We start from the raw sequence: 18,623 nt of genomic DNA, 5'->3' as shown, positions 1-18,623 counted from the left end.
GATTGCCAGTAACTTTGTTTGTTTAAACAAGATAAAAATTTAATGGAAATTAGTCATTGGTCAGTAACTCTTAAAGTGAGTAAATAGATCAAGATGGATAGAATCTAGGTCTAAGGTCAAGAGCCAAATAGAATAGAATTATGTGTCTTTTCAAAGAATTGAAACAAAGCAGTTCTTCAAGGATGGATGAAAAGAGAAGGCTATGAAATTAAGAGTCTAGGTCCCAGTCCCAGCTTCACAGTTTAATAGCTAAATGATCCTGCGCAAGTCATAGCACCTCTGAACCTGGTCTCCTAGCTGTTAAGTGGATGTGCTCCAATTGACTGATATTTCTCATTGGATGTGGTAGAGTTCAACTAGATGTTGTAAATGGAAACATTTTTTGAAAAGAGAGGTATGATGCTGGGGTTTATTTGATTGTTTGATTGTCCGCAAATGAAGGGCTGTTTAACAGCTGATTTCACCCTAGCTCTTGTTGAAATTAAATTTTGTTTGTCTGGTACAAAAATGAATGTCCCCCAAGAAATTTTTTTTTTAACCCAAAATTGAATGTGTTGTAAAAATTGAATGTGAGTATAGTCCCTGATGTCCTGTTATAACTGTCCTGTTATCAATCATTAACTCCTTGGGAATTCCCTGGCAATACAGCAGTTAGGTTTTGGCGCTTTCACTGCCGTGGCTGAGGGTTCGGTTCCTGGCTGGGGAACTAAGATCCTGCCAGCTGTGCAGCACCGCCAGTGCATATTTGATAGAGAGTTCATTGTGAGAAGGAAATGAGGTTCCCAAGCTGAGAAAGCCATTTGAGTCTGGGAGGAATCAGGTTTCTTACATTCCTGAAGGAAGAGGCACTAAGTTTAGCTCATTTTCTATGCCTGAGGCGGTATAATAATATTTTATTAGAAACTTGCCCTCTGCAAAGAGAAGTGCTCACTCAGTTTAGGACCAGGACAAGAGAAGTCTATTTATTTATTTATTTAGGCCACACCTAGAGACTTGTGGGATGAGGGAGCCTGGTGAGCTGCCATCTATGGGGTTGCACAGAGTCAGACATGACCGAAGCGACTTGGCAACAGTAGCAGCAGCAGAGACTTGTGGGATCTTCGTTCCTTCACCAGGAACTGAACCTGCCCTCTTGGCAGTGAAAGCATGGAATCCTAACCACTGGACCACCAGGAAATTACCCCAAGAAGTAATTTTTTTTTAACCCTAAGAAATAATTTTAAAAGGCTGAATGATTGATTCATAGTGTTAAATACAGACCATGAGTGTAAGACATAGATTGGGAAAATCCTAGACCCAGTGGCTGCCCAGGATGTGAGTTTGAAGGTGTAGCAGTGTCATTCCTGTTCCATACACAGGACTGTTGGCTATATGTATTATGTCTTTTTCTGAGAAAATATGTATAATTTTAAAATTTTATGAATCTTAAAAATTTTAAACATACCATTGATTAAATGGAGTACTGCAATAATCTGACTTCTCCCTTAGTATGTGACCTTAGACTCAGGTTATTTCTGTATCAATGAGGGCCTGTATTAATTTGCGAAGACTGAATAACAAAATACCACAGACTGGATGGCTTAAACAACAAAAATTTATCTTCTCATAGTTCTAGAGCCTAGAAGTCCAAGATCAAGATGTTAGCAGGATTGGCAAACCCTGAGACCTGTCTTCTTGGTTTTCAAATAGCTGTTTTCATGTTCACATGATGTTCTCCTGCTATGTACATCTGTATCTTAATCTTCTCTTATAAAGGCACTGGTCATATTGAATTAGGGCCTTATTCCAGTATCCTCATTTTTAAAAAAGCTATCTCCAAGTACAGTCACATTTTGAGGTATTAGGATTTCAGATTTCAACATATGAATTGGTGGAGGATGAGGTACAATTCAGGCCATAACAGAGTCCACACTTATTTTGTATTATTCTTGCTAGTTCCTTGGCTCTAAGAGCTTAGGAAATGCATGGCAACAGTAGCAGTTATTTCCTAGAAACAAGAGGTGCCAGCAATTTCAGGGACCTATTCAGAGAGTTCTTCAACTAAGAAAACTCAAAGTCTGCCTGAGACAGGCAGATGTTTGAAAAGGAATGTTTGTATTGTAGATTTCCCGATCCAGGCTCGGCAAGGAAGGGAGTGCATGATGAAAGAAGCCCCTTTGCCTGCTAGTCCCTGAAGGAGAGTCCAGCATTCCTTTGGTTGCTGCTTCCAGATGTGCTTCTGCAAATGTTCCTCCTCCAATCTAACCTCCCCTGTTTGGCTTCTCCAGTGAAGTCATAAGCAAATATTTGTGATAGTTTCTTGTCACCATGGTGACTGAAGCACAGCCTAGTTCTCCTTCCAAGCTTCACTGTCAGCTCTGCTTGAAGGAAGAGGCAGCCCTGTGGGAGAGCCCAGGCTCAGAGTCATGAAAAACCATGTGTCAGGTATTGGGGAACAGCAGTCCATAGTGGTGCCTTTAGGAATTTGTCCTGTGCCTATTAGTCTCCAGGCATAGGGGTGATCAGGGACCCCAAAGGGAGGCCACTGCATTCCCCTAGAACTTTTTCTTTAACAGTAAATCGACGTGGGCTTTGCTAAGTGAATGTAGAAACTTGTACATCATGAGACCGCTACTGCTGCTGTGGTTTGCCTAGCTGTTCTCCAGAATGAACAGAGACACCTTTTCTGAAGTTTCATTTCCTTAATCTCTAGCTCCAGAATTCAGCCTTCTCCTCAACTGCTTCCATTTTGATTTCTCTTTCATGCAGATTCTCTTAATAGACGACTTCCCCCTCACATTTATGTACTTTCTTACTGCGCTTGAATCCTCAAGGTCTCCTGCTTGAAGAACCAGCCCTAATCCTACCTTTGGGAGATTTCTTTTTAAGCTCTCATCATGATCACCCCAAAACACTCCCCAAAAAAGGTGATATTAGAGTTAATTGTCCCTCTCTGTGTGCCTCTAAAATTTATTTTTCATCCCTTTTGTGATACTTTTAGTGAGTGTTTCAGATTAGAAATTTAAAGGATAAGAAATGACTGTAAAGGGTAGACCAAGTTAATAAGGCTTCCTCTGCTTATATTTCTACATAATCAGCTTCACTTTTATCAGTTTTTTAAATAGTGATGTAGTTTTTAAAATGTCAATATTGAGTAAGATATGATAAAGTCACTGAGGTCACAGGAGGAAACACAAATGAGGCTTGGCAGGAGGAAGTTTATTATGGGTCCGCGGGCTGTGGGAGGTGGGTTACCACTTGCCACACAGGGTCACAGAGGAAAACACCAGGGTGGTCAGGGGGCAGAAGGGGCACAGGCAAGCAGAAGGTTTAGGCCAGATCCTTTATTGCAGTTTCAGAGGGAAAGTGAAGGCAGGGCAGAATAAACAGTTTCGTATTGGCTAATTTGAATAATTCTGGAGGGCTTTGGGCTATAAGAGTGGTCTCTAGTTACCCACTACTTTTGGGGCCCTGGGATGAAGCAGAGGAATATTGCCTCCTGGGTATACAGGCAAGATAAAGGAAATATGACTCTGGGTTGGTTCCTTTACAAAGGCATGCTCTTAGACATGTTGTTACCTGTAGGAATTAGCTAGCCATGGGAGTGTCGATCTGTCCTGGGTTTGTAGGTTCCCAAATGGCGAAACATCAGGAACTCAGAAAATAAGAAAATATAATCAATATAATCAGCCCTGTGATGAATGAATACAAGTAGACAAATACAAAATCTCACCAAAAAAAACCAACTAAGATTCTATGTTAATTTAATTGGAGGAGATATGCTGCTATTTATAAATTTTGTGGTAAAATATGACACCAGAGGACTTCCCTGGTGGCTCAGACGGTAAAGCATCTGTTTACAATGCGGGAGACCCAGGTTCAATCCCTGGGTTGGGAAGATCCCCTGGAGAAGGAAATGGCAATCCACTCCAGTACTATTGCCTGGAAAATCCCATGGACAGAGGAGCCTGGTAGACTACAGTCCGTGGGGTCGAAAAGAGTCAGACACGACTTCATCACACAGTTCACCACTTTAATCATTATTAAGCAGCATCCGTTGCATCTACAGTGTTGTGCAACCATCACCACTATCCATTTCCAAGCTTTTCATCACTACAGACAGAAACTTTGTTTCATTAAGCAGTGATTTCTCATTTCTCCCTCCCGCTTGTACCTGATAATCTCTAATCTACTTTGATAATCTCTAATCTACTTTTTGTCTCCAGGTACCTCATGTAAGTGAAACCATGTAATCTTTATCCTTTTCTTTATCCTTTATCCTGGCTTGGTTTACTTAACATACTCTCTTTAGGGTTCTTCAGTGTTGTTGTTGTTCAGTTGCTAAGTTGTGTCCAACTCTTTGCAACCTCATGGACTACCATGAGAAGCATGCCAAGCTTCTCTGTACTTCACTGTCTCCCAGAGTTTGCTCAGATTCATGTCCATTGAGTCAGTAATGCTACCTAACCATCTCATCCACTGCTGCTGTCTTCTCCTTTTGCCTTCGATCTTTCCTAGCATCAGAGTCTTTTCCAGTGAATCGGCTCTTCTCATCAGGTAGCCAAAGTATTGGAGCATCAGTCCTTCCAGTGAATATTCAGGGTTGATTTACTTTAGGACTGACTGCTTCCAGGGGTCTCTCAGTAGTCTTCTCTCACACAATTTGAAGGCATCAGTTCTTTGGCGCTCAGCCTTCTTTATGGCCCAACTCTCACATCCGTAAATGACTACTGGAAAAACCATAGCTTTGACTGTATGGACCTTTGTTGGCAAAATGATGTCTTTGCTTTTTTATACACTGCCTAGGTTTGTCATAGCTTTCCTTCTAAGGAGCAAGCATATTTTAATTTTATAGCTGCAGTCACCGTCCACAGTGATTTTGGAGCCCAAGAATGTAGCATGTGTCAAATCTTCATTCCTTTTTATGGATGAATAATATCCCATCGTATGTATATGCCACATTTTGTTTATCAATTCATTTATGTTTAATATCTTTTTAAAAATATTTATGTTTTTTTATTATTTTCTTTTTGGCTGCACCATGTTAGTTGAATATGCGTGGGATCATGTGGGATCTCCTTTCCTGACCAGGGATCAAACCCAGGCGCCCTGCATTGGAAGCATGGAGTCTTAGCTGTTAGACCACCAGGAAGTCCCATTTGCCTGTTTTTACTTTTTATCCTTTCTTTCTTTTTTTTAAATTTTTCATTTATTTTTGGCTGCTCTGGGTCTTCATTGCTACACAGGGGCCTTCTCTAGTTGTAGAGAGAGGGGGCTGCTCTCTTCTTGGTGGTATGGTTTTCTTGTTTCAGTGACCTCTCTTGTGGAGTGTGGTTAGAGGCCTTCAGTAGTTATGATATGTGGGCTCAGTAGTTGTGGAGCATGGGTTTAGTTGCCCCATGACATGTGGGATCTTCCCGGACCAGGAATTGAACCAGTGTCTCCTGAATTGGGAGGCAGATTCCTAACCACTGCCCCAGCAGGGAAGCCCCATTTGCCTATTTTTTAAGTTGAGTTGTCTTTGCTGTTGAGTTGTAGAAATTCTTTATATATTATGAATATTAAAACCCTTATCAGATAGATTTGAAAGTTATTTCTCCTGTAAGTTGTCTTTACTTCCTTGTTAATGTCTTGTTGTTGTTTTTTTGCTTGTGCTTTTGATGTCATAGCTAAGAATCCATCGCAAAATCCAAGATCATAAAAATTTACGCATGTTCTATTGTAAGAGTTTTATAGTCTTTGTATATTTAGGTTGTTGATCCATTTTAAGTTTTGTCTTGTGTATGGTATAAGCTAAGGATCTGACTCCATTCTTTTGTATATAACATTTTAGTTGTCCCAGCACCAGTTGAAGAGACTGTTCTTACTCCATTGAATGGACTTAATACCCTTGTCAAAAATCAGTTGGCTGCGGAAATTCCCTGGTGGTCCTGTGGCTAAGATTCCCTGCTCCCAATGCAGGGGGCCTGGGTTTGATTCTGGTCAGGGAACTGGATCCCACATGCCTCAGCTAAAACCAGCACAGCCAAATAAGTAAATAAAAATATTTTTAAAGATCAGTTTACTGGCCACGGATGTGTGAGTTTATTTCTGGACTCTCAATTCTGTTCTCTTGATTATAGAATTCTCTCTCAATTCTGTTCTTTTGTTTATCCTTACACCAGCATCACACTGTTTTGATTATTGTAACTTTGTAGTAAATTATGAAATCAGGAAGTGTGAGTCTTTCAACTTATTTAAGAGTCTGTTGTTTGGTTTCCACATATTTATGGATTTTCCAGTTTTCTTTTACTGTTTATTTCTAGTTTCTTTCCATGTGGTCAAAGAAGATAATTTGTGTAATATCAATCTTCTAGAATCTACTGAGACTCTGTGCCTTAATACAGTTTATTCTGGAGACTATTCCATGCATTCATACTTGGCAAGATGTTTTTTGCTCTTGTTGGGTGGGAGTGTTCTATGTGTCTTTTAGATCTAACTGATTTATAATGTAAAAGTCCTATTTACTTATTAATCTTCTGTCTAGTTTCTATTCATTATTGAAAGTGGTATATTAAAGTCTCTAAATGTTATTGTAGAACTGTTTTTCTCTTTACTTTGACTATTGTAACAGTTTTTTAACTTAAAAATTTTTGTCTGATATTTAGTATAGCCATCCCAGCTCTCTTTTGCTTACCATTTGCATGAATATGTTTTTTCACCCGTTTACTTTCAACTTCTTTGTGTTTTCAAATATACAGTAAGTCTTTGCAGACAGCATGTAATAGTAGATCATGGTTGTTTTTTTAATCTGCTGCCCATCTTTGCCTTTCGACTAAAGACTAATCTATTTAACTCCTCTGTTCATGGAATCTTCAGGCAGGAATACTGGAGTGGTTAGCCATTCCCTTCTCCAGGGGATCTTTCCGACCCAGGGATCAAACCCACATCTCCTGGGTCTCCTACATTGCAGGCAGATTCTTTACCATCTGACCCACCGGGGGCCAGTAAGTATAATATAATTACTTGGGTGTTCACTGGCAGTCCAGTGGTTCGGTTCAGTTCAGTTGCTCCATCGTGTCCGACTCTTTGTTACCCCATGGACTGCAGCGCGCCAGGCCTCCCTGTCCATCACCAACTCCCAGAGTTTACTCAAACTCATGTCCATTGAGTCAGTGATGCCATCCAACCATCTCATCCTCTGTCGTCCCCTTCTCCCACCTTCAGTCTTTCCCACCATCAGGGTCTTTTCAGATGAGTCAGTTCTTCGCATCAGGTGGCCAAAGTATTGGAGTTTCAGCTTCAGCATCAGTCCTTCCAAAGAATATTGAGGACTGATTTCCTTTAGGATGGAGTGGTTGGATCTCCTTGCAATCCAAGGGACTCTCAAGAGTCTTCTCCAACACCCCAGTTCAAAAGTATCAATTCTTCAGCGCTCAGCTTTCTTTATAGTCCAACTCTCACATCCATACATGACCACTAGAAAAACCATAGCCTTGATTAGATGGACCTTTGTTGGCAAAGTAATGTCTCTGCTTTTTAAGAGGCTGTCTAGGTTGGTCATAGCTTTTCTTCCCAGGAGCAAGTATCTTTTAATTTCATGGCTTCATTCACCATCTGCAGTGATTTTGGAGCCCAAAAAAATAAAGTCTGACACTGTTTCCACATCTATTTCCCATGAAGTGATGGGACCAGATGCCACGATCTTCATTTTCTGAATGTTGAGCTTTAAGCCAACTTTTTCACTCTCCTCTTTCACTTTCGTCAAGAGGCTCTTTAGTTCTTCACTTTCTGCCATAAGGGTGGTGTTATCTGCATATCTGAGGTTATTGATATTTCTCTTGGCAATCTTGATTCCAGCTTGTGTTTCTTCCAGCCCAGCGTTTCTCCTGATGTACTCTACATGTAAGTTAAATAAGCAGGGTGACTATATACAGCCTGGATGTACTCCTTTTCCTATTTGGAACCAGTCTGTTGTTCCATGTCCAGTTCTAAGGGTTGCTTCTTGACCTGCATACAGGTTTCTCAAGAGGCAGGTCAGGTGGTCTGGTATTCCCATCTCTTGAATTTTCCACAGTTTGTGGTGATCCACACAGTCAAGGTTTTGGCATAGTCAATAAAGCAGAAATAGATGTTCTTCTGGAACTCTCTTGCTTTTCGATGATCCAGCGGATGTTGGCAGTTTGATCTCTGGTTCCTCTGCCTTTTCTAAAACCAGCTTGAACATCTGGAAGTTCACGGTTCACATATTGCTGAAGCCTGGCTTGGAGAATTTGGGGCATTACTTTACTAGCATGTGAGATGAGTGCAATTGTGCGGTAGTTTGAGCATTCTTTGGCATTGCCTTTCTTTGGGTTGGAATGAAAACTGACCTTTTTCCAGTCCTGGGCCACTGCTGCGTTTTCCAAATTTGCTGGCATATTGAGTGCAGCACTTTTACAGCATCATCTTTTAGGATTTGAAATAGCTCAACTGGGATTCCATCACCTCCACTAGCTTTGTTCGTAGCGATGCTTCCTAAGGCCCACTTGACTTCGCATTCCAGGATGTCTGGCTCTAGGTGAATGATCACACCATCGTGATTATCTGGGTCGTGAAGATCTTTTTTGTACAGTTCTTTTGTGTATTCTTGCCGCCTCTTCTTAATACCTTCTGCTTCTGTTAGGTCCATACTATTTATGCAAGCCCATCCTTGCATAAAATGTTCCCTTGGTATCTCTAATTTTCTTGAAGAGATCTCTAGTCTTTCCCATTCTGTTGTTTTCCTCTATTTCTTTCCACTGATCACTGAGGAAGGCTTTCTTATCTCTCCTTGCTGTTCTTTGGAACTCTGCATTCAAATGGGTATATCTTTCCTTTTCTCCTTTGCTTTTCGCTTCTCTTCTTTTCACAACTATTTGTAAGGCCTCCTCAGACAGCCATTTTGCTTTTTTGCGTTTCTTTTTCTTGGGGATGGTCTTAATCTCTGTCTCCTGTACAATGTCACGAACCTCCATCATAGTTGATCAGGCACTCTATCAGATCTGATCCCTTAAATCTATTTCTCACTTCCGCTGTATGATCGTAAGGGATTTGATTTAGGGCATACCTGAATGGTCTAGTGGGTTTTCCCGACTTTCTTCAATTTTAGTCTGATTTGGCAATAAGTCCCATGGTTAAGACCCTGCATTTCCACTGTTGGGGGCCCACATTTGATTCCTGGTCACGGAACTAAGATCCTGCAAGCCACTTGGCACTGCCAAAAAAAGAAGTATAATTATTGATAAGGAAAGACTTCTGCCATTTTGTTCTTTTTTCTTTCTTTCTTATACCTTTTTGTCCCTCTCTTCCTCTATAACTCCCTTTTGTGTTTAATTGGTTTGTTGTAGTGAATTGTTTTCATTCACTTCTCATTTCCTTTGTGTATATTTTTATTTTGTGTGTTTCTTATGTATGTGTATATATATAGAGAGACAGAGACAGAGACAGAGAGAGAAAGATTGTGGGCTTTGCATTTAACATCCCAAATTTATCACAATGTAGTTTGAATTGATACCAACTTAATTCAATAGCATACAGAAACTTTTGTTCATTATTACTTTATGCATTTGTCTTTTTAAAATAATTTCCTTGTTTTTCGTTGTGCTGAGTCTTCCTTGCCATGCGCAGGCTTTCTATGTCTGTGGCGAGCAGGGCCCTCTCTTGTTGAGGAGCACAGGCTCTGGGCACACAGTAGTTGCAGCTCTCGGACGCAGTAGTTGTGATGGACACGTTTAGTTGCGCAGCGTGTGGAATCCTCCTGGACCAGGGATCAAACCCATGTCCTCTGTATTGGCAGGGGGACCCGCATCTATTCTACCACCAGAGAAGTCCTACGTTTTCTGTTAAATCATATAGAAAATAAAAAGTGGAATTACAAACCAAAAATCCTAGAAAACTGGCTTTTATATTTCCCATGTAGTTACCTTCGCTGGCTTCAAGTTACTGTGTAATGTCCTTTCATTCAACTTGAAGGACTCCCTTCAGCATTTCTTATAGAGAGTGGGTCTGGTGGTAACAGATTCCCTCAGCTTTTGCCTGAGAGTATCTTGGTTTCTCCCTTGTTTTTGAAGTGCGATTTTGTCAGATACAGAATTCTTTGAACATTTTTCTTTCAGCGCTTTCAATATCTATACTTTTAAAGATCTCAGTGCCTTTTTGGTGAAAAACTGGCTTGTATGTGATAAGTCACTTCTTCCGTGCTGCTTTCAAGATTTTCCTTTTGTATTTGGCTCTCAATAGTTTGATGATGTTTCTAGATGTAAACCTGAATTTTTCTCCTTGAAATTGAGTATCTTTCTGTGTACATTGAGGTCTCTTTTTTTGCCATTATTTCTACAAAATTCTTTCCCCCTTTATCTCCCATTTTTTTGACTCCCATAATGCATATTTTGTGATTTGATTGTTGGAGTTTCATGGATCCCTAGGTGCTCTATTCACTTTTCTGCATTATTTTTCCCTTTCTGCTCAGACTGCATAATTTCAATTTTCCTATCTTCAAGCCTGCTACTTCTGACTGTTGCCTGCTCAAATGTGCCATTGAACCCTTCTAGTGAATTCTTCATTTCAGCTGTTATATTTTTCAACTCCAGAATTTCTTTTTGGTTCCTTTTCTATTTGTTGAATTACCTTCTGGTATCATTTTCCCTCTACTTGAAGAACTTTAGACTTTCTTTAGTGCAGGTCTTAGAGCTTCCCTGATAACTAAGTGGCTAAAGAATCCACCTGCAGTGCAGGAGATAAAGGAGAAGTGGGTTTGATCCCTGGGTCAGGAAGATGGCAACCCACTCCAGTTTTCCTGCCTGAAAAATCTCGTGGACAGAGGAGCCTGGTGGGGTCGCAAAGAATCATACAGGTCATACCTGACTGAGCCCAGTGCACACAATGCAGGTCTGCTGGAGACAGTCTCAGCTTTTGTTTGTCTGAAAAAGTTTAAAGTACAATTAATGAAAGGATATTTCATTATCCTCTTTGACTTTATTTTTTGTTGAAGTATAGTTAATCTTCAGTGTTTTAGATTCAAGTGTACAGAAGAATGATTCAGTTATATATGTGTGTGTGTGTGTGCATGTGTGTGTGTGTGTTTTCTTTCTCAGATTTTTTTTTTTTTTGGCTGCACCACGTAGCATGTGGGATCTTAGCTCCCCAGTCAGAAACTGAGCCCATGTTCCCTGCAGGGGAAGTACGGAGTCCCAAACACTGGACTACCAGGGAAGTCCCTCAGATTCTTTTCTGTTATAGGTTACATTATAGGTCTTACAGGATATTGAGTGGAGTTCCCTGTGCTACACAGTAGTTCCTTGTTTATATGCCTTATATATGGTAGTGTATATATGTTAATCCCAGACTCCTAATTTTTCTCTCCCCCACCTTGTGCTGGTATTATTTGGAATTTTTGTAGCTTCAGACATGACTAAGCAACTGAGCATGCACATCCTTGTTCATAAGTGATACAGGAAATTATAGGACCTTCTCATATTATCCTTCTTTGGTATTGTTATCAAAGAATGCCCTTTTTCCAGAAGGAAGTATGTGTAAGAGTGAAGCAACTTATTTAAAAAATTGGTAAAACTCGAGCATTCCCTGGTGGTCCAGTGGTTAGGACTCTGAGCTTTAATTGCCAAGGGCCTGGATTTGATTCCTGGTCAGGGAACTTAAATCCTAGAAGCTGCATATTGCAGCCAAAAAAAAAAAACACTTTTCTTTTTTTAATCTCATTTGTAAAACCATTTAGACCTGGCATTTTCTTTGTAGAAATATTGTTTAGTGCTGATTCAGTATATTTAATGGCTTTAAGGCTAGTTAGATATTCTGAGTCACTTTTAGCAAGTTATACTAGTCTAGGAATTTGTCTTTTCAAGCAAGTTAGCTAGCATAAAGTTGTTCATATTCCTTTTTTTAATCGTTTTAGCTAACTGTAGTTATGTTCTTTTTTCTTTTCTAAAATGTGTGCCCTCTTTTGTTCCTGAGAGACCTAACCAGAGACTTGACTATTTTCAGTCTTTTGAAAGATCGAGTTTCACCCTTGTTGATTCTCTCTACTGTATGATTTCTCTCTCCTTTCTACTTTTTCTTCCCTAACCTGTGTACCTAAGTCATTAATGTTCAGACTTTATATTAACTTCCTAAGGCTTATATCCAATTAAATTTCAGGCAGATGAAACACTGGCATGTAAAGGGCAAGCCTTAAAACTTTCAGAAGACATAACAGGGTAGCTTTCTGACCTTGGGAGCATTAAAGGATTTATTAAACAAGACACACCAGAAAGAGCTAAGTATTAAAGCAAAACTTCCATTATAGTTAAGAACTTGTTAAAGAACTCCATAAAGTGAAAATTGAAAAAAAGTGAAAAGAGACTAGAAGATATTTGTAATACAAATAATCAACAAATAGTTAATAACTAGAATATCTTAAGAACTATGAATCAATAAGAAAAGGACAAGTAATTCAATGGGAAAATATTCGACGTACCATAAACACATTTTTCACAGAAAGGGAAACATGGCTAATTAACATAAAATCTAATAACCCTATTAGTAATACAAATCTTTATCCTAGTGAAGTACATTATATTCAGTAGATTGGCAAAAGTGACGGTTCTGAGTAATAGGATGAGTATAAATGAGAGCTCATTGTGTACTGCTAAGCTAATGTGAATTGGCATCACTTTGGAAGGCAACATGGTACTTATCTGATGAAGTAAGACTTGATGGTAACACCTGAAACTGTTGAAACTCCTATAAGAAGACACAGGAAAAAAAGACCTTAGTCTTGGCAATGATTTTTTTTTTTTGGAGGGGGGAGGGTGATATAACACCAAAGCACAAGCAGCAAAAACAGAGATAAACGAGTAGGACCCATAAGCTAGAAAGCTTAAACTAGAAAGCTTAAAAGCTTCTTCACAGCACCGCCCCCACTCCCAAATAAAAAGGTCAGCATTTGATGGCTGTTTCTCTCACTGCTTGGAGCCTTAAGTAGTGGGATTTTAGCCTATCATATGTCTAAGCTGACTTACCTTCACTCAGGGCATCATGGGAATTGGGTGGCTGTCTGTCAGTGCCTTCTGATTTTTGCAGAGTCAAGCAATTAAAAAGAGAGAAATGGTCAACAAAATGGAAAGACAACCTGTGGGAGAAAGTATTTCCTAACTATATATCTGATAAGGGATTAATATCCAAAGTATATCAAGGACTCGGTGATGCCATACAGCCATCTCCAAATCAACCACCACCGAACCAACGGACATGAGTTTGAGCAAACTCCAGGAAATAGCGAAGGACAGGGACGTCTAGTGTGCTGCAGTCCATGGAGTCACAAAGAGCCAGACACGACTGAGAAACGCCACAGCAACAACAGTATAAGGGACTCATACAACTCAATAGCAAACAAACACAAATACTGCAAGGGAAATTGGGCAAAGGATCTGAATACACACTTTTCCAAAGCAAACATATAAATGGCCAACAGGTTCATGAAAAAGATGCTTAACATCACTAATCATGTGCTCGCTTCGGCAGCACATATACTATTATTGGAACGATACAGAGAAGATTAGCATGGCCCCTGCGCAAGGATGACATGCAAATTCGTGAAGTGTTCCATATTTTTAGATGCAGAGAAGGCCTTTGACAAAATTCAACATCCATTTATGATAAAAACTCTCCAGAAAGCAGGAATAGAAGGAACATACCTCAACATAATAAAAGCTATCTATGACAAACCCACAGCAAACATTATCCTCAATGGTGAAAAATTGAAAGCATTTCCCCTAAAGTCAGGAACAAGACAAGGGTGTCCACTTTCACCGCTACTATTCAACATAGTTCTGGAAGTTTTGGCCACAGCAATCAGAGCAGAAAAAGAAATAAAAGGAATCCAAATTGGAAAAGAAGAAGTAAAACTCTCACTGTTTGCAGATGACATGATCCTCTACATGGAAAACCCTAAAGACTCCACCAGAAAATTACTAGAGCTAATCAATGAATATAGTAAAGTTGCAGGATATAAAATCAACACACAGAAATCCCTTGCATTCCTATACACGAATAATGAGAAAGTAGAAAAAGAAGTTAAGGAAACAATTCCATTCACCATTGCAACGAAAAGAATAAAATACTTAGGAATATATCTACCTAAAGAAACTAAAGACCTATATATAGAAAACTATAAAACACTGATGAAAGAAATAAAAAGAGGACACTAATAGATGGAGAAATATACCATGTTCATGGATTGGAAGAATCAATATAGTGAAAATGAGTATACTACCCAAAGCAATTTACAAATTCAATGCAATCCCTATCAAGCTACCAGCCACATTTTTCACAGAACTAGAACAAATCATTTCAAGATTTGTATGGAAATACAAAAAACCTCGAATAGCCAAAGCAATCTTGAGAAAGAAGAATGGAACTGGAGGAATCAACTTGCCTGACTTCAGGCTCTACTACAAAGCCACAGTCATCAAGACAGTATGGTACTGGCACAAAGACAGACATATAGATCAATGGAACAAAATAGAAAGCCCAGAGATAAATCCACACACATATGGACACCTTATCTTTGACAAAGGAGGCAAGAATATACAATGGAGTAAAGACAATCTCTTTAACAAGTGGTGCTGGGAAAACTGGTCAACCACTTGTAAAAGAATGAAACTAGATCACTTTCTAACACCGCACACAAAAATAAACTCAAAATGGATTAAAGATCTAAATGTAAGATCAGAAACTATAAAACTCCTAGAGGAGAACATAGGCAAAACACTCTCAGACATAAATCACAGCAGGATCCTCTATGATCCACCTCCCAGAATTCTGGAAATAAAAGCAAAAATAAACAAATGGGATCTAATTAAAATTAAAAGCTTCTGCACAACAAAGGAAACTATAAGCAAGGTGAAAAGACAGCCTTCTGAATGGGAGAAAATAATAGCAAATGAAGCAACTGACAAACAACTAATCTCAAAAATATACAAGCAACTTCTGCAGCTCAACTCCAGAAAAATAAACGACCCAATCAAAAAATGGGCCAAAGAACTAAATAGACATTTCTCCAAAGAAGACATACGGATGGCTAACAAACACATGAAAAGATGCTCAACATCACTCATTATTAGAGAAATGCAAATCAAAACCACAATGAGGTACCACTTCACACCAGTCAGAATGGCTGCGATCCAAAAATTTGCAAGCAATAAATGCTGGAGAGGGTGTAGAGAAAAGGGAACCCTCCTACACTGTTGGTGGGAATGCAAACTAGTACAGCCACTATGGAGAACAGTGTGGAGATTCCTTAAAAAATTGCAAATAGAACTACCTTATGACCCAGCAATCCCACTGCTGGGCATACACACCGAGGAAACCAGAATTGAAAGAGACACATGTACCCCAATGTTCATCGCAGCACTGTTTATAATAGCCAGGACATGGAAACAACCTAGATGTCCATCAGCAGATGAATGGATAAGAAAGCTGTGGTACATATACACAATGGAGTATTACTCAGCTGTTAAAAAGAATTCATTTGAATCAATTCTGATGAGATGGATGAAACTGGAGCCGATTATACAGAGTGAAGTAAGCCAGAAAGAAAAACACCAATACAGTATACTAACACATATATATGGAATTTAGGAAGATGGCAATGACGACCCTGTATGCAAGACAGGGAAAGAGACACAGATGTGTATAACGGACTTTTGGACTCAGAGGGAGAGGGAGAGGGTGGGATGATTTGGGAGAATGACATTCTAACATGTATACTATCATGTGAATTGAATCGCCAGTCTATGTCTGACGCAGGATGCAGCATGCTTGGGGCTGGTGCATGGGGATGACCCAGAGGGATGTTGTGGGGAGGGAGGTGGGAGGGGGGTTCATGTTTGGGAATGCATGTAAGAATTAAAGATTTTAAAATTTAAAAAATAAAAAACTAAAAATAAATAAATAAATAAATAAAGAGACTTAAAAAAAAATCACTAATCATTGGGGAAACGCAAATAATGATGTGTTTATACAGTGAAATAATACAGGAAAAATTAATGAAATAAGGCTTCATGCAAAAACACGGGTAAATCTTAGAAATCCAATGGAGGGGGTATAATTCTCAGTAGACTGAACGTAGTATGATGCAATATTTAGGGGTGTACATATATGTGATTCATAAAAATGAGAGCAAAGATAATGACAATTCATAATAGCAGTTTTCTTTTGGCTGGAGTTGGGATGGAGGAGCCTGGGACAGGGGGAGACCTTACTACTAGATTCAGGTATATTAATCTAGTTCTTGGATTTAGTGGTGAGTTGACAGATGCTTATTGTATTATTTTGCTTGGTAACTTAACGTGTTTCATCTTTTTTGTATGTAGCAAATATTACAGAATAAAATTTTAAATTTCTTTTAAAAAATAGAGGGGTGGCTGTTTGAGTTACTTAAAAATATACATCGTATTCCACTGAATTGGGTACACTGTATTTCACCTGCTAGGTTAAATATATTTGCATTTATTCAGCAAGTCATATAACTTTTCTCTTGTCACGGAGGTGATCATAGCTTGTGAGCGTTTACCATATGCCTAGTGCTGTTCTAAGTAGTTGTTGTTGTTCAATCACTAAGTTGTGTCCAGATCTTTTGTGTGGTCCCATGGACTGTAGCCCGCTAGGCTCCTCTGTCTGTGGGATTTCCCAGGCAAGAATACTGAAGTGGGTTGCCATTTCCTTCTCCATCTAAGTAGTACTTCACATGTGTTAAACTATACAGTCCTTCTAACAACTCTGTGTTTTAAAAGATGAGCTCCTGAGGCACAGAGGTTAAAGCAACTTACTGAAGGTATGGCAACCCACTCCAGTATTCTTGCCTGGAGAATCCCATGGACGGAGGAGCTTGGTGGGCTACAGTCCACGGGTTGCAGAGAGTCAGACACGACTGAGCGACTTCACTTTCACTGAAGGTTGCACAGCTAACAAGTAGAAGAGTCAGTATTGGGACTTCCCTGGTGGTCCAGTGACTAAAGACTTCATGCTCCCAGGGCGGGGGGCCCGGGTTCTATCCCTGATCAGGAGACCTGGGACAGCTAAATAAATAAACAAATTTAAAAAGGGAAGAGCTGGTATTTGAATCCTATACCTTTTAACTACTAAGCTTGTATCAATTGCTATAACAGCACTTATTTAGTAAACTTGTTAAGGAAACTGTGTTGTTGGTGTGGGGGTGGTAATAGAGCTCTCAGGGGCAGTTATTGAGATTATCAGGCTTCACTGGGAAGCTGTGAGTCCCCCTGAGTAGGGGAGGGTAGGTGGGGAAAGAAGCCAGTGAACAGAAAATGCTGTCCTTTTAAGAGCCTTTGCCAGTGTGTTTGTATCTTCCCTTCTTCCAGAGACCATGGCGAGCCCAGGGAAAGACAATTATCGAATGAAGAGTTACAAGAACAATGCCCTAAACCCTGAGGAAATGAGGCGAAGAAGAGAGGAAGAAGGCATTCAGCTCCGGAAGCAGAAACGGGAGCAACAAGTGCGTTAACCTGAGCGTTCGCAAATGTGCTCTTTAGGGAGGTAGTTCAGCCACCATGGTTGGCCTCCACCTTACACTCTCACTTTCCCCCTGGGAAAGTAGCTTAGCTCTGTGGGCTACTCACCCAGTTTCATTTGTTGTGAAGAAATGTTTGAGAAAGAGCTGTCCCTTATTCCTCTTCCATAATTTCGTTCACCTTGGATCATTTTAATTGTCTTCAATATAACTTTCTAGCGTTAACCCCTCGTTTTTACTCGATAGTTACTGTTAGGTCTGGCTTTCAACCTCAGGTCTGGCTTTCAACCTCAAGCCTGGCCTTTTAAGAAGTTTGTCAACCATTCTGGGCTGCCTTCTATTTCCTGAGTCCATTCTTTGTAAGTCTCTCTAGAACTGAGACTGTATTAATGCTTCATCTCTGCCACACATCACCACCAAATTGGTTCCCTTCCCAGGTCTGGATGCTAACCTGCTTTTGTCCACCCTTATTTATCTTCTTTGAAGCCTTTTATATATGTGTGTATAAGGACATATATATATGTGTATGTGTGTATATAGGGTATATATAGGGTGTGTATATATTATATATACTTACATATTATATATTATATATACGTATATCTGTGCCCTTTGTAAAGGCACAGAAATTTTAAAAGATTTGCTTATAAAAATGTTCTCCAAAAATATAAACAATAGATGTAACATAGAAAGTAAAGTCCTTGAATATCTTTCTATATCAGTAGATAAAGTTTGGCATTTTCTCATACACTAGCATTTCCTTGACAGTCATGCTGTAATTTAACATTATTAGGTCATTCTTTGTTCCTTGTTTCCGTGCATCGTTTCTTCTCTTTCCTTTCAGCTTTTTAAACGGAGAAATGTGGAGCTGATCAATGAAGAAGCCGCCATGTTCGATAGTCTTCTCATGGACTCCTATGTGAGCTCTACCACTGGGGTAAGACCTTTGCATGTGCTTCAGGCAAGCTTGAGAAGTACTTGCTTCTACAGAACAGAAATTGAGCAGTTCATATCATCTAGTAGCTTTAACCGGAAGAAGGCAATGGCACCCCACTCCGGTACTCTTGCCTGGAAGATCCCATGGATGGAGGAGCCTGGTAGGCTGCAGTCCATGGGGTCA

The 18,623-nt window shown here is 39.7% G+C and overlaps 1 protein-coding gene and 2 non-coding genes across 4 annotated transcripts in view; all 3 read left to right on the top strand.

Annotated features, from left to right (window-relative positions):
* KPNA6 (karyopherin subunit alpha 6) overlaps nucleotides 1–18,623 on the top strand; it is a 58,451-nt gene that overhangs the window by 20,610 nt on the left and 19,218 nt on the right. Inside the window, exons 1-3 of one of the 2 annotated variants that reach the window (XM_069578751.1) lie at nucleotides 2,354–2,424; nucleotides 17,355–17,488; nucleotides 18,348–18,440. In XM_069578751.1, coding sequence (XP_069434852.1) covers nucleotides 2,406–2,424; nucleotides 17,355–17,488; nucleotides 18,348–18,440 — 246 coding nt within the window. In that variant the 5' untranslated portion in view covers nucleotides 2,354–2,405. Of the gene's footprint in view, nucleotides 1–2,353; nucleotides 2,425–17,354; nucleotides 17,489–18,347; nucleotides 18,441–18,623 lie in introns of those variants that run through there. The other variant, XM_069578752.1, reaches the window with a different exon arrangement.
* On the top strand, nucleotides 12,918–13,065 carry LOC138434919 (small nucleolar RNA SNORA79). Its single transcript, XR_011254976.1, has one exon. It is a non-coding gene; the product is annotated as a small nucleolar RNA SNORA79 (small nucleolar RNA).
* Nucleotides 13,479–13,585, top strand: LOC138434781 (U6 spliceosomal RNA). The gene has a single exon (XR_011254861.1). It is a non-coding gene; the product is annotated as a U6 spliceosomal RNA (small nuclear RNA).

Source organism: Ovis canadensis, chromosome 2 (genome assembly GCF_042477335.2).
Source record: "Ovis canadensis isolate MfBH-ARS-UI-01 breed Bighorn chromosome 2, ARS-UI_OviCan_v2, whole genome shotgun sequence".
NCBI lineage: Eukaryota > Metazoa > Chordata > Mammalia > Artiodactyla > Bovidae > Ovis > Ovis canadensis.
This window is presented reverse-complemented; position numbering and strand designations above follow the sequence as displayed.